The sequence below is a fragment of the Nyctereutes procyonoides genome, unplaced genomic scaffold (genome assembly GCF_905146905.1).
Source record: "Nyctereutes procyonoides isolate TBG_1078 unplaced genomic scaffold, NYPRO_anot_genome, whole genome shotgun sequence".
In the NCBI taxonomy this organism is placed as follows: Eukaryota; Metazoa; Chordata; class Mammalia; order Carnivora; family Canidae; genus Nyctereutes; species Nyctereutes procyonoides.
This window is the reverse complement of record NW_026575146.1, coordinates 79,695,120-79,707,981: the sequence shown is the minus strand read 5'-3', so window position 1 is coordinate 79,707,981 and position 12,862 is coordinate 79,695,120. Positions and strand designations below refer to the sequence as shown.

Genomic DNA, 12,862 nt, shown 5'->3' with positions numbered 1-12,862 from the left:
CTGAGATCATGACCTGAGCTGAAGGCAGATGCCCAACTGACTGAGACACCCAGGCGCCCCAGATTAGTGCCTTTATAAACTAGTCCCCAGAGGGCTCCCTTGGCCCTTTGCCATATGATGACACATATGAGAAGATAGCCAATCATCAACCAGGGAGAGGGCTCTCACCAGGCACCAAATCTGCTGGTGCCTTGATCTTGAACTTCCCAGCTTCCAGAACCATGAGAAATAAATTTCTGCTGTTTCTAAGCCATCCATTCTACGGTATTTTCTTATAGCAGCTGCATAGACTAAGACATATATGGAAACCAAGTGGCAGAGAAGTTGTTGGATTATAAATTATAAAGCCAGAATCTATTCACCCTCTTCCCATTTTTGACTCCTTCCCTCCATTCAATTGTTCATCTTCCCCTCATCTACTTTTAATTATCCATGTCCCTATCTTTCCATTTTGCCACCCCATTCATCCATCCAGGTCCCCTTCCTCCTTCTCTCCCTTTCCCCTCCTTTCCACCCACCCATAATCCGTCCACCCACCCACCCATACCTCCAATCATCCTTTCACCCTTCGGTAAATATTCATCATGTGCCAGATGCCCCAGGCATATGACAGCTGCTGTGCAAGAAGGAAAGTCAGAACGGAGAAGGCATAAGACACATTGGCATGCAGCTTAGCCTGAGATATTTATTCAATGCTCTAGCAATTGGCCTCAGTGGCTCATCAAAGGGGTAGAACAGTGTAGGGGCACACAGGGACACTGTGCACCCTCCAGTTATTGGAATCTCCAGGATTCAGGTCCCGAAGTCCTCATTCCCAGGAGATGATTGATCAGCTGTGACTGTAAGAGACAGACTCTTAGCAATTCTCTTGCAGATTGAGCACTTACCCCGATTGCCCCCTTCCCATGAGGACCCAGGTGCCCCTACCCCCAAGTAGTCTGGCTTCCATGCTACATCTCTCACCATGGGGAGAAGTCCTGCACTCTTCAGCTCTCCTGTTGTCATCTTCTGGAGTCATGCCCATCATTGGTCTTGGCCTTGTCAAAGTTTCCGCAGACCCCACACAGCTTTCCAGCATGGTCATCATTGACCATCACAGCCAGCTGCCCGTTGGTGCCAAGCCACACCTGGACCCCTGCCTTCTGAATAACACTCACGGAGCCATCGGGATTCTTATGTATGGACACAGATGCCGATAACTCAGCTGGGAGAGTCACAGGGAGACCATTCACCTGGTGATGGTAAGGGAAAAAAGAGGTGAGGCTAGAGTCACAAAAGAGTTGGAGGGTTACCAAGATGGAGACTCCAAGCAAGATAACAAGTTCAAGGAGGAAAAGCAGAGACACAAGTGCCAAAAGAGATAAAGACATGGATTAACACACCGTATAAAGACATGCATACATAAGCTAGCTGGAGATTTGGAGAGATGGTTAAAAGGACAGAGATGGGTTGATGGAAAAGTAAGAATGCACAAAACATTCCAGGGCCAGCCAGGGTGGCAAGGAGCACTTTGTACCAGATAGATAAACACACGATCCAACCCCAGCATCGTCCTGTATGGTTCTCCTTTTCAAAATAAAAGAACACTTGTGTGTGTCCTGTTAAGTTACTGGTTCCCAACAAGGGCAACTTCATGTCTTATTTTTTCAATGCTGATATCTACAGACAAGTAACAAGCTAGAAAGTTTCTCAATCATGTGAGAAAATTACTGTTTCTCTGTCATAAGCTGTGGACACAGTAACCTTGAGAACCTCATGAGTTTTTCCCTTTAAATAATTGTTTTTTTTTCAATATTTTTATTTATTTATTCATGAGAGACACAGAGAGAGAGAGGCAGAGACACAGGCAGAGGGAGAAGCAGGCTCCATGCAGGGAGCCTGACGTGGGACTTGATCCCAGGTCTCCAGGATCAGGCCCTGGACTGAAGGCAGCGCTAAACTGCTGAGCCACCCAGACTGCCCCTGTTTTTTGTTTTCATTGATGAATTAATTATTCTAGAGTTAGACTCCCTAGAGAACCTTCTTTGAAAGAAAAGTTCTTTTTTCTAAATGCTTTGTGTCTGAGTCTTCCTCTGCCAGTTGATTGGAAAGATAGGTAGATACCCCTGGATGGATGGATGGATGGATGGATGGATGGATGGATGGATGGACGGATGGATTGGTGGGTGGATGTGTGGATGGATGGATGATGGGTAGGTGGATGCATGGATGGATGGATGGACTGGGGGGTGAATGGATGGGTGGGTGGATGGATGGACTGGTGCAAAGATGGATGAGTGGGTGGATGGATGGGTGGATGAATAGACAAAAGAAAGGAAAGAAGGAACAGAGGGAGGGAAAAGGGATGCAAAGAGAGAGAGGAGAAAAGGGAAACAGAGGTAGAAGAATAGATGGCTGGAAGGAAGGAAAAAGAGATGGATAGAGTGAAGAATAGTTGGAGGAGTGGATGCAAAGTTTCATCAGACTCAATCTATGGAGGTATAATAACTGGGTCTGAATCATCTGTGTCTCTCAGCATATGGCCTGTCAGAGAGGGAACGGGCTGAATATATTCACAAAAACCACCTTTTCCTGGGAATCCTCTTGGGGTGGCCAGGCCCCATTCTGGGTACTGGGGGCAAAGTGATGACCAAGAGGGACAGGACCACTGTCCACCTGCAGATTATATGCTAGTGATGGAGAAAGGCAACAAACACAAGCAAATAATGGATGACTTCAGATAGCGATAAGTGTTTTGAAGGAAATCAAAGAGAACAATAGCATGGAGACTGGGATGGAGAGGAGGAGCTTCTGTAGGTAGTCAGGAAAGGCCTTTCTGTAGAAGCAATGCTGGAACAGAGGCCTAGAGGACAAGAAGGTGTCAACTCAGATTGCCTGGGAGAAGAGCCCCACAGCAGTGGGCATAGCACATGCAAAGGCCCAAGGTGCACATGCAAAGGAACAAGCTTGGTTTGCTGAGAGGTCAGCCTGGCCTTTCATAAGCATAGCTAACAAGGGAAGGAGTTACAGGAAACGAGGTTGGAGGCCAGCAGGAGTCAGATCACACAGCCTCGTAGGCCAAGGGAAGGAGGTGGCTTGAGTTTGGAATGTTGTTCTGGGAAGCCATCTGTAGAGTCTTACACCTGATCTGATTCACATTTCTAGAGCATCTGTCTGCTATACAGAGAACTGTTTCTCAATAGAGGGGCAAGGAGAGGTCAAGAGTAGGTGTCTGTGAATCTGAATTATGGATCAGGGAGATGGCTTGAGAAAAGGAATGATTGGTCCAGATTACCCTAAAGAGAGAATGCAAGCCTCCCTGCTTCCAGTAAGAGCTGAACCTTGGCCTGTCTCCAAGCGTTGGAGGGGGGATGCAGATCATCCACTGAGGGAGGTGTGTGGAGCATTGGCTGTATCTCCACTGAACCCAGAAGACCCCGGTGGATATCTCTGCAATCAATAAACAGGTCACAGAAATAAGGACATGCTCATCTAGGAGCTTAGGGTAGCCTGGCATCTGTGTTTGAGTCTGGGACTCTTCCACATGGGCCATGAATGATTGGATCATAAGCCGGCATCAGCTTGGCCAAACAGAGTCTCTATCAGAAATCTGGAATTGGGGTGGTGAGAACCAGGGGGTTTGGCAAATGCAAATGTACATGAGAGGAAGTCAAGGGGCAGAATGAGGGGCACCAGTGCTGGAACAGACTCCTGGAGGCAAACAACAGCAGGCATGAGGGAGTCCCGAAGAGCAAGCTGAAGGACAAGTGAGGGAAGGATCAGTGGCCTGTAATCATCAGAGTCCGGGGGAAGTTCCCACTGAACACTGCATTTGGACACAATCAGGTCCCTTGTATCTACAGCACCTTGTTCCTACCAAAGTGGTTCGGAACTGAGTCTAGTGCTGGTGGGTTCAAAGCCTGGATCTCCTAGGCACTGTCTGAATGACTTGAATGCATGACTTCAGCTTCTTGGGCCCTAGTTTATCATCTGTGCAAAATGAGGATAAGAAAATGAGGATTAAAAAAAAAAAAGAAAATGAGGATAAGAAGAGCCCCCATCCTGTGGGTATGTGTTGGGAAACCAAAAGGAATGAAACTGAGTAGGTGAATAGCAAGTCCAAAAGACAGAGGTACAAATCCAGATAATACTGCCAGGGCACCTGGATCCAGCCACTCCTGAGGCTCTATCCTTGGATTTTCTAGTTCTGTGGGACAATAAATTCCTTTTTGCTCAAGGCAATCTGAATTCAGGTTTCTGTTGCTTACAGCCAACAGAGTTTTGATTAACGACTAATTTATCAGAACGACTAATTTACTTCAGCATGTAAAGTGAGCACTCCTCAAGAACTCAGCCAGGGATGTGTGGGTGACTCAGTCAGTTAAGCATCTGCCTTCAGCTCATGATCCCAGGGTCCTGGCTCTGTTCAGCAGGGGGTCTGCTTCTCCCTCCCTCCTTCTCCCCTCAAATAAATAAAATTTTAAACAAACAAAAACAAAAACCAAACAACTCAGAATAGAGAGACCAAGTCTGAAATACTGAGACAAATACAAATGCAGGGACTAAACTATAGAGATCTGGATAAAGGAAACGGAAGACAGATGGGCAGCCAGGATTGCAGGGACACTACAGCAGGAGGAACAAAAGCACAGGGGAGACACGCCCCCATGCCAGGCTTACCCACACGCCCTTCTCTAGGCTCAGAGTCACCAGACCATCCTTGAAGAAGATGTGAACCTCATCCACAGGTTCAACTTTGTCTTTGCAGGCATGGAGGACTGCAACCACTCGGTACCAGGGGATGGTGGTGTCTGGTAGTCCCGGGCAGAGGGAAGACAGCTCATAGATGCCCTGGGAGTGGAAAGCTCTGCGGGACCCATTGAAGATGATGAGGTTGGCATCTACAGAGAGGGAACAGAGACCCTGGGGGGTCCAGCAGTTCCGGGCCCCAGCCTGGACCTCACATATGCTGTTTGGCCCGCAGCTGGCTGCCTGGCACGTCAGGCCAGTGTTTGAGGAACAGGAACAGCGCTGGCGGCAGTCTGAGCTCAGCAGTGAGGAGTTCACCTGTGCACAGAGAGAGGGGCTGGGTGACCTCAGTGCGGTGGATCACACCCATGGCTGCAATCTCCCAAAGCTCTGCATGCACGCAGAGTGACTTTGCAGCAACTTCCATCGAGAGACGTGGAGGTTATTTCCCCTTCCTCCCAGGAATCTGGGTTCACCTCAACACTCTGCTTTGGTTATTGTAAGACAGGAGAAGCAGTGTCACACCCAGTTCAGGGTTGGACCTCATGAGACCTTACAGCTGTCTCTCTCTCACTCACTCTCTCTCTCTCTCTCTCTCTCTCCCTCCATCCGTCCCTCCTTCTCTCTCTCCTTCTTGGAATCCTGCCCACAAGAACAAGTGTGGACTAGTCTGCTGGAGGATGAGATCCCCAAGGAAGAGAGACGATGATCCCAGCTGCCACCACAGAGCTCCAGCCAGCTCTCAGCTGACCCACCGCAGGGCTACAGATGTATGAGCAAGCCCTGGAACAGCAGAAGGACCACCCAGCGGAGTCCAGCCCACACAGCAGAGCCTCAGCCTTACGAACTAAACAAATGGTTGTCTTAAGCCCCTAGGGTTTGGGGTGATTTGTAACCCGGTAAAAGCAAACTGATACCAGATGGGAGTGAGCACTGCAGAGATCCCAGGGTCCTGGCACTCACAGCCCCAGAACTCAAGGCCCCCTGGGAACCCAACTCCAGGAAATAACTTTTTTTCTCCCACCTGACTGGCTGCTCTCTCTTCACTGCATTTTCAAGTTCATCCTCATCTCCCAAGTCCTTAACTGCTACTTTGCTCATGGCTCAGTCCTTAGACTTTTCTCTTCTCTATGTCCAATACCTGGTGATCTCATCAAATCTCATAAAAACTAAAAGCAGTGTCTGATCCTCATTGGACTCTGGCCCAGGGGGACAGGTGATTGTCAAAGAGGACATTACTGGGACCACCAATAAAATTCAAATAGAATCTTTATAGTATTGAATCAGAGTTCATTTCCTGATTTGGTTGTTTTTTTTTTTAGATTAGCATTTCCTGATTTTGAAGTGAATCACATCATAATCATGTAAATGAGTTTCCTTATTCTTAGGAAATCCCTGCTAAAGTACTAAGGGATGAAGGGGGACTGTGTCAGGATCATACTCTCAAATAGTTCAGAAAAAAATGTGTATATATACTTATATAGAGAGGATGTCAAAGCAAACGTGTCAAAAGGTCAATAAGAACCTAAAGGAAGAGTATGTAGGAGTTCTTTGTATGATTCTTGCAAGTTTTCTTAAGTTCGAATCCTTTAAAAATAAAAGTCTAGGGACGCCTGGGTGGTTCAGTGTTTGAGCGTCTGCCTTTGGCTCAGGTCATGATCCCAGGGTCCTGGGATCGAGTCCCACATTGGGCTCCCCGCAGGGAGCCTGCTTCTCTCTCTGCTTGTGTCTCTGCCTTTCTCTCTGTGTCTCTCATGAATAAATAAGTCAAAACCTGAAAAAAATTATAGAAGTCTGAAAACATTAAAAGAAATGAATGAATGTAACAAAAGAGATAAATACTATCTCTCTGTGATGTCTTGCTCATCTGTATCTCCAGCCCAGACTTCCCTGGAGAATGCCAGACTGACAAATCCAAGAAACCTTCTAGCACAGGTAGAGTGGTGAGGACTGGGATGGGGGAAGCACTGGGGTAATACTTAACCCAGCCTAGGGGATGATCAGGGAGGGCTTCCTGTAGGTGGTGACACCTGGAGGAAGGACTTTGGCATTTCTTTCCCCCAAAGTCTTCCACTTCTAGGCCTTCTGGCCTATCTTTCTGCCATTCATAAAATGATGGAGATGAATGAGGATGGAGTGTGGTCATTCATCTTTCCTTTACTTGATATATATATACTTCTGAGGAGGTGGGATGCCTAGTAGTTCAGAGGGTAGGTCCAGGCTGCTGGGATGTGAATCCCAGCATTACCACTTGCTAAGGGACCATCAGGGCTCACTTCTCTTTGTGGCAGTGGTGCCCATCTCACAGGATTGTTATGATCACTAAATAAATGAACACCTGTCACAAACGTGGGGCATAGCAAGAGTGCAGAAAACATCAAGTGCAAAAATAAATCAGATTCACTTTCAACTTCCATCAGCAGAGGATGGCTAACTTCATCAGCTACTGTGCTGTTGTAAATTGTTGGGGTTTTTTACTGTGTGATGAAGGCAGAGGGTGAGGCCTGGTTCCCAGCGGGTGCCCTTCAGGCACCACAGCACCCGATCCTCAGACACCTATGGTGCAAGGATGATGATTAACCCCATGAAGAAAATGAGGCTCAGATAAGGGGCTGTATTTTGGGGGGCTGAATGGCCCCCCAAAAATATCAGGTCCCAATGCCTGGAACCAGTCAATATTATCTTATATGGAAAAAGAGTGTTTGCTGATGTGATAAATTAAGGATCTTAACTGTCCTGGATTATCTGAGTGGGACTTAAATGCAGTCACGTGTATCCTTAGCAGAGGGAGGCCCAGAGACGTTTTGTGACACATACACAGGAGGTGGGGAAATGTGACATGGAAGCAGAATTTGGAGGTGGCCAGGAAAACTGGGGTGCAGCCACCAAAAACTGGGGTGAGGGACGCCTGGGTGGCTCAGTGGTTGAGTGTCTGCCTTTGGCTCAAGGCGTGATCCCAGGGTCCTGGGATTGAATTCCGCTTTGGGGTCTCCGCAGGGAGCCTGCTTCTCCCTCTGCCTATGTCTCTGCCTCTCTCTCTGCATCTCTGATGAATAAATGAATAAAATCTTAAAAACAAAAACAAATCTGGGGGGAAGGAGAGAGGATGGGCAAGGAATGGCTTCTCCCCTGGAGCCTCTGGAGGGAGGGCTGTCCTGCCCACACCTCGATTTTGCCCCAGTGCCTCTGGTTCCTGACGCTGGCCTTCCGAACTCTGGGAGAATAGATGGCTCTGGTTTGAAGCCACCCAGTTTGAGGTCGTCTGTCTCAGTAGACTCAGGGAACTCATACTTCCCTGGCATGGAGCCATGGAGCTGGGAAATGTCCCCATCCTTGAGGTGTGGGCACAAGAACTCCACATGTTTCCCTGGAGCTCCTCCTCCCTCCCTGCCTGTCATCCATCGTTGATGCCAACCCTAGGCTCACCGGCAGGTAGTGGCCGTCATGGGTGCAGCCACAGTCTTGCACGGGGATGCAGGTGCCCTGCGAGAGCAGGAAGCGGTCATCACACTCACAGCCCTCAAAGCAGCGGTTGGTGCAGCCGGTGAGGCCGGAGAGAGCTGCGCAGGAGCCCTGGCAGGAGCGCATGCAGGTGGAGTAGTGGCTGTGGGCTGGGCACTGGAGTGCTGCAGAGGGAGGAGGTAGGGCAGGTCAGGGTCCTCTCCCACACCCTTACCCCTACCCCCTAGGCCTCCCTGCACACCAGGGTCTAGGGGGCAGTGCTGGGGACACCAGCAAGAAAGCAGCCTCGGGCCCTGCTCTATGAGCTCATCTCAGGGGGACAGACAGTGACAGCCCAGCATGATCAGGGCTGCTGGGGGAAGCACAGGCAGGGGGTCAGGCCAGTATGGGGCAAGAAAAGGGAGTTGCAAGGACCCAGGAGAAGTGTTCCGGGTGAGGCCCTGGGCTCTGGTGAGCAATTGGCAGAGAGTGTGGCTGCCCCCAAGATGAGGACTCGGTTGGGGAATGGGAGGATCAGGTGTGGGGTAAAATGCTAATGCCATATGAGAACACAGCAGGTCTGAGGGACCCTATGGACATCCGGGGGCAAGTGTCCAGGAAGCCACTGGCCCCCCAAGACTGGCAGTCAGGAGAGAGGTCAGGGCTGAAGACAAAGTGTCCGCTGTCAGCACTGAGGACAAATCTAGAGCCACAGGGGTGGATCATGGCCCTTGGAGCAGAGGTGCTGTCCTGAGAAGAATGAACAGGACAGAGCCGTACCCTGGGAGTTAGAAGGAAGCATACCCCTAACTGGGGGTATCTAAGAGGTACAGTCCTGGGCCGGAAGTCTGAGGGATATAGCCACATCCAGGGGGACATGGGGGCCACGTGAGCCACAGACTCATGCTTTATTATGTGAGCTGCCAACCTGCCTGACCAGCCCTCCTGGGTCACCACAGAGAAGGTTCAGGACAAGCCCTGAGGATGAAGCACGTCTGTGGTTTCAGGAGAGTGGGCCCCTGAAGGGAGACTGAGAAGGGGCAGTGGGAGCTCTGTGGGATGTGGTGCGGGAGAAGTTAGGAGAGCCTTCAAGAGGGAGGGACTGCTGGTGAGATGCAGACAGGATGGGAGCAGGTGCGGGGCGGTGGAGGGGTGTGGGACGTCCCTGAGCCTAGTCTGGATCTCTCTAGGGCCCCCCTGGACACTCACGGCAGAAGCTCTCCGTCCTCCAAGGCTTCACGGTGCCAGTGACTGCCTGGCAGGCTGCCGTGTAGGCCGCTAGGCTCTGGCACAGGAAGGCGGTGCTGCCTTTGTGGTGGCACAGGTCGTACACGCACTGGCGGAAGTACTCGGAGGGGTTCAGCAAAGCGTGGCAGCCTGAGAAAGGGCCGTTGGGGTCCCGGATCTGCCCGCAGGCCTGGTTGCTCTCATAGGGCGCCGTCTCCTGGGCCGAGCACACGGGGCAGCCACTGGCCCCACAGCCCTCAGTGCAGCCCTGGGAGGAGCTGGGCGCCCGCCACGCAGCTCCGAAGGCATCCACGCTGGAGGCCTCGGCACCATTGGGCAGCACAAAGTCGTCGCTCCAGTTGCCGTTGAAGTTCCCACAGAGGCCACAGAGCCGGCCACGGAAGGGGCTGGGGATGGAGATGAAGATGTGGGCATTGCCATCAAAGAGAAGCCGCAGTGCTTTGGTGGTCTGGAGAATCACGTTCCGGCCCTCGGCAGTCACCCGCACGTGACCCACAGCCACAGGCAGGGCCACAGCCTCGCCATCCACAGTGACCTGGATGGAAAGGTCAAGCAGGTGGTCAGGGACTCACAGAATCATGGGTGAGGCGGTCCCCTCAGACTCCTGGGGTGGGACTGTGTTCTTCACCAGCCCTTTGGGGTCAGACCATGTTCTTCGGATTACCTGAGGGTGGGACTGTGTCCCCCTCACTCACCTTGGGGTAGACCCTATCCTGCTCAGACCCCCGGGAGAAGCCACTTACCTTTGGCCCCTGAGACAATGTCACAACCTGGCCAGCCACAGTAACCACCAGCTGTTGGAGATCTCCAGCTGCATCCTTCTCAAGCACAATGGCAAAGTCCTCATCCTTGGGGTCAGGGTGGCAGACTCGGGCTAAGACGTAGGAGCAGGAGCCATGCAGGTCATAGACACGCCCATCCAGGGTAATGTAGTGGATGCCACCATTGATCACACAGCGGCCACAGCCCGTAGGGAGGCAGGCCTGGACACCGTCCTCTACTCGGCACTCCTCGTAGGGCCTGCAGGCCGAGCCCTCCTGGCAAGTGACTTGGCCGCCCTGCCCACACTTGCAGCGCCGCTCGCACTCAGGGCCCGGGTAGAAGGACTCGCCCAGTGGGTAGTAGTGGCCCTCGTGGAGGCATCCACACTGGCCCACAGGCACACAGGTGTCGCCGCTGAGCACGAAGCCGGCATCACAGACGCAGCCCTCCCGGCAGGTCTGCACGCAGCCCTCAGGCGCAGAGAGGCTGGGGCAGCTTATAGGGCAGGAGTCACCGCAGAGCTTGTAGTGGCTGTTGGCAGGGCACTGGACGGCTGTGAGGACAAAGAGGGAATGAGCCAGGTGGGTGCACGGGAGAGGCACAGAGAAGGTGCAGAGTGGGAGAAACGGCTCAGAATCTGCATGTTCTGTCTGAGAATATTTCATGACTGACTCCATCCAGGGATCTGGGCAAAGTGTCTGATCCAAGATATCTTACTGGGGGATCCAGGGTGGGGATGTGGAGACCAGGTCTCTCTGACCATGCTGTGTGTCAATCTGATCAAGTATTTTTTTTAAGATTTTATTTATTCATGAGAGACACAGAGAGAAAGGCAGAGACATAGGCAGAAGGAGAAGCAGGCTCCTTCTGGGGTGCCTGATGTGGGACTCGATCCCAGGGCCCCGGGATCACGACCTGAGCCAAAGGCAGACGCTCAACCACTGAGCCACTCAGATGCCCCCTGATGAAGTACTTCTGAAGATGAAGTGAATCTTATGGTGTGAATCTGACCACCTACATCTGACCAAGATATGCAGGATTAGAACCCACTGAGGGTGTCTCAGGGGGTGAATCTGACCAGGGCATGGAGCCAAATGTATCCTGTATCTCTGGTATGAATCCACCTAAGTATACCTGGCTGTGGATGTCTGACCCGAAACCTCTGATGGAGTCTCTCTGACAAGGTCGGCGTCGGCGTGAGTCCGACCATGTGTATCTGATTGGGTGAAGCTGACTGGATAAATTTCACCAAGGCCATGTGTCTGAGGGTAATGGCCCTGGACTCTCTGACCATGAACCTGTATATATCTACCTGGGGCTGTGTCAGGGTCATGATCTTACCTGGGAGTGTCTGCCCAAGTGCTTCTAATCAGAAGAATCTCTGCCTAAGGTTATCAGACCAAGGTTCTATCTGACCTTGTGTATTTCAGTGTTTGAAACAGTGTAGGTGCATTGGACCAGGTGTAACTCTCTAGGTCTCTCTCACCAGGGGTACCTGAGAGAATCTACCTTGACCAGGTGTATCTCGCTGTGTAGCTTTCACCGGCTCCACCACCACGGTCTATCTGACTAAGATATCAGCACGTGGATCCCTGAGAGGATCCTGGACCCGGGGTTTCTGACCAGGTGTATCTGAGTGTCTCCCATGGCAGTCTGCATCCTGGTGCATTGGTGTGTGAAGGCCATTGTGGTTCTTTGGACAGGAGCTATCTGGCTCAGGGGAGGCAAGGTGCTGCCTAACCCTGTGGGGGAGAACTCTTGTCTTAGAGCTGTGTGAAGGGGAAGGCGGAAGACACCCCCTGCCCAACCCCACCCCATTATGTGGACCGGGCGTGGATCAGTACTCACGACAGAAGTCTGGCCGCCTCCACTCTCCGAGCTGGGCCCCCGCGGCCTGGCAGACTGCCACGTAGGTCTCCACGGCAGGGCAGAGGCCTCCCGGATGGCCCTGGGCCTGGCAGGCGTCCAGCAGGCAGGCCTGGAAGTACTGCTGGGGCGGCACCAGGGCATGGCAGGGCGCCAGCGGGCCGTCGGGCGCGGAGATGATGCCGCAGGCGTCGGGGCCGCCGAAGGGCTCCTGCTGCTCGGGCGTGCACTGCGGCGGGCACGGCCCGGGCACGCACTCCCCGCAGCCCGCCTCGCCGCCCACCTGCCAGCCGGCCGGGTTCCCGCCCACCGCTTTGAGGTCGTCGGCGGGGTCCTGGTTGTAGTTCCCGCACAGGCCACAGAGGGCGCCCGCGTACGCCGCCGGCACGTGCAGGCGCACGAAGCTGTCCCCGTCGAAAGCCAGCGACAGTCCGGCGGCCGTGGTCACCACCACGTCGGCGCCGCTCAGGTAGGCGCGCAGGCGTGAGTCCAGCTGGTAGGGCAGCGCCACGAGCTTGCCGTCCACCTGCGGGCACGCGGTAGGGATGGGGGATGACCACGCGGGTCAAGGTTCAAATTTTGACTACACCACCGAAGGGGGTGGGGGTGGGGGAGGGTAGGGTGGAACACTGAGGCTGGGATCTACCCTTGGTAATAATAATAATAATAATAATAATAATAGCAGCAGTAGTAGTAATAATGGGCATCTAGAGCTACTATGCCACTGCTTCCTCACACGACCCTCTGAAGCAGGTACTCTTCTTAGACCCATTTTATAGCGGAATAAACTAAGGCTAAACTAAAGGAATTATCTAAG

General features: G+C 52.3%; 1 protein-coding gene across 1 annotated transcript in view; it reads right to left on the bottom strand.

The window, feature by feature from the left end:
* Positions 1 to 676: 676 nt before the first annotated feature.
* The window catches only part of FCGBP (Fc gamma binding protein), a 38,325-nt gene continuing 26,139 nt past the window's right edge, over positions 677 to 12,862 (bottom strand). The window contains exons 14-20 of the mRNA XM_055310845.1: positions 12,028 to 12,571; positions 10,161 to 10,732; positions 9,379 to 9,952; positions 8,155 to 8,354; positions 4,660 to 5,046; positions 964 to 1,232; positions 677 to 839 (exon numbers count right to left, since the gene is read on the bottom strand). Coding sequence (XP_055166820.1) covers positions 1,002 to 1,232; positions 4,660 to 5,046; positions 8,155 to 8,354; positions 9,379 to 9,952; positions 10,161 to 10,732; positions 12,028 to 12,571 — 2,508 coding nt within the window. The 3' untranslated portion in view covers positions 677 to 839; positions 964 to 1,001. The remainder of the gene's footprint in view (positions 840 to 963; positions 1,233 to 4,659; positions 5,047 to 8,154; positions 8,355 to 9,378; positions 9,953 to 10,160; positions 10,733 to 12,027; positions 12,572 to 12,862) is intronic.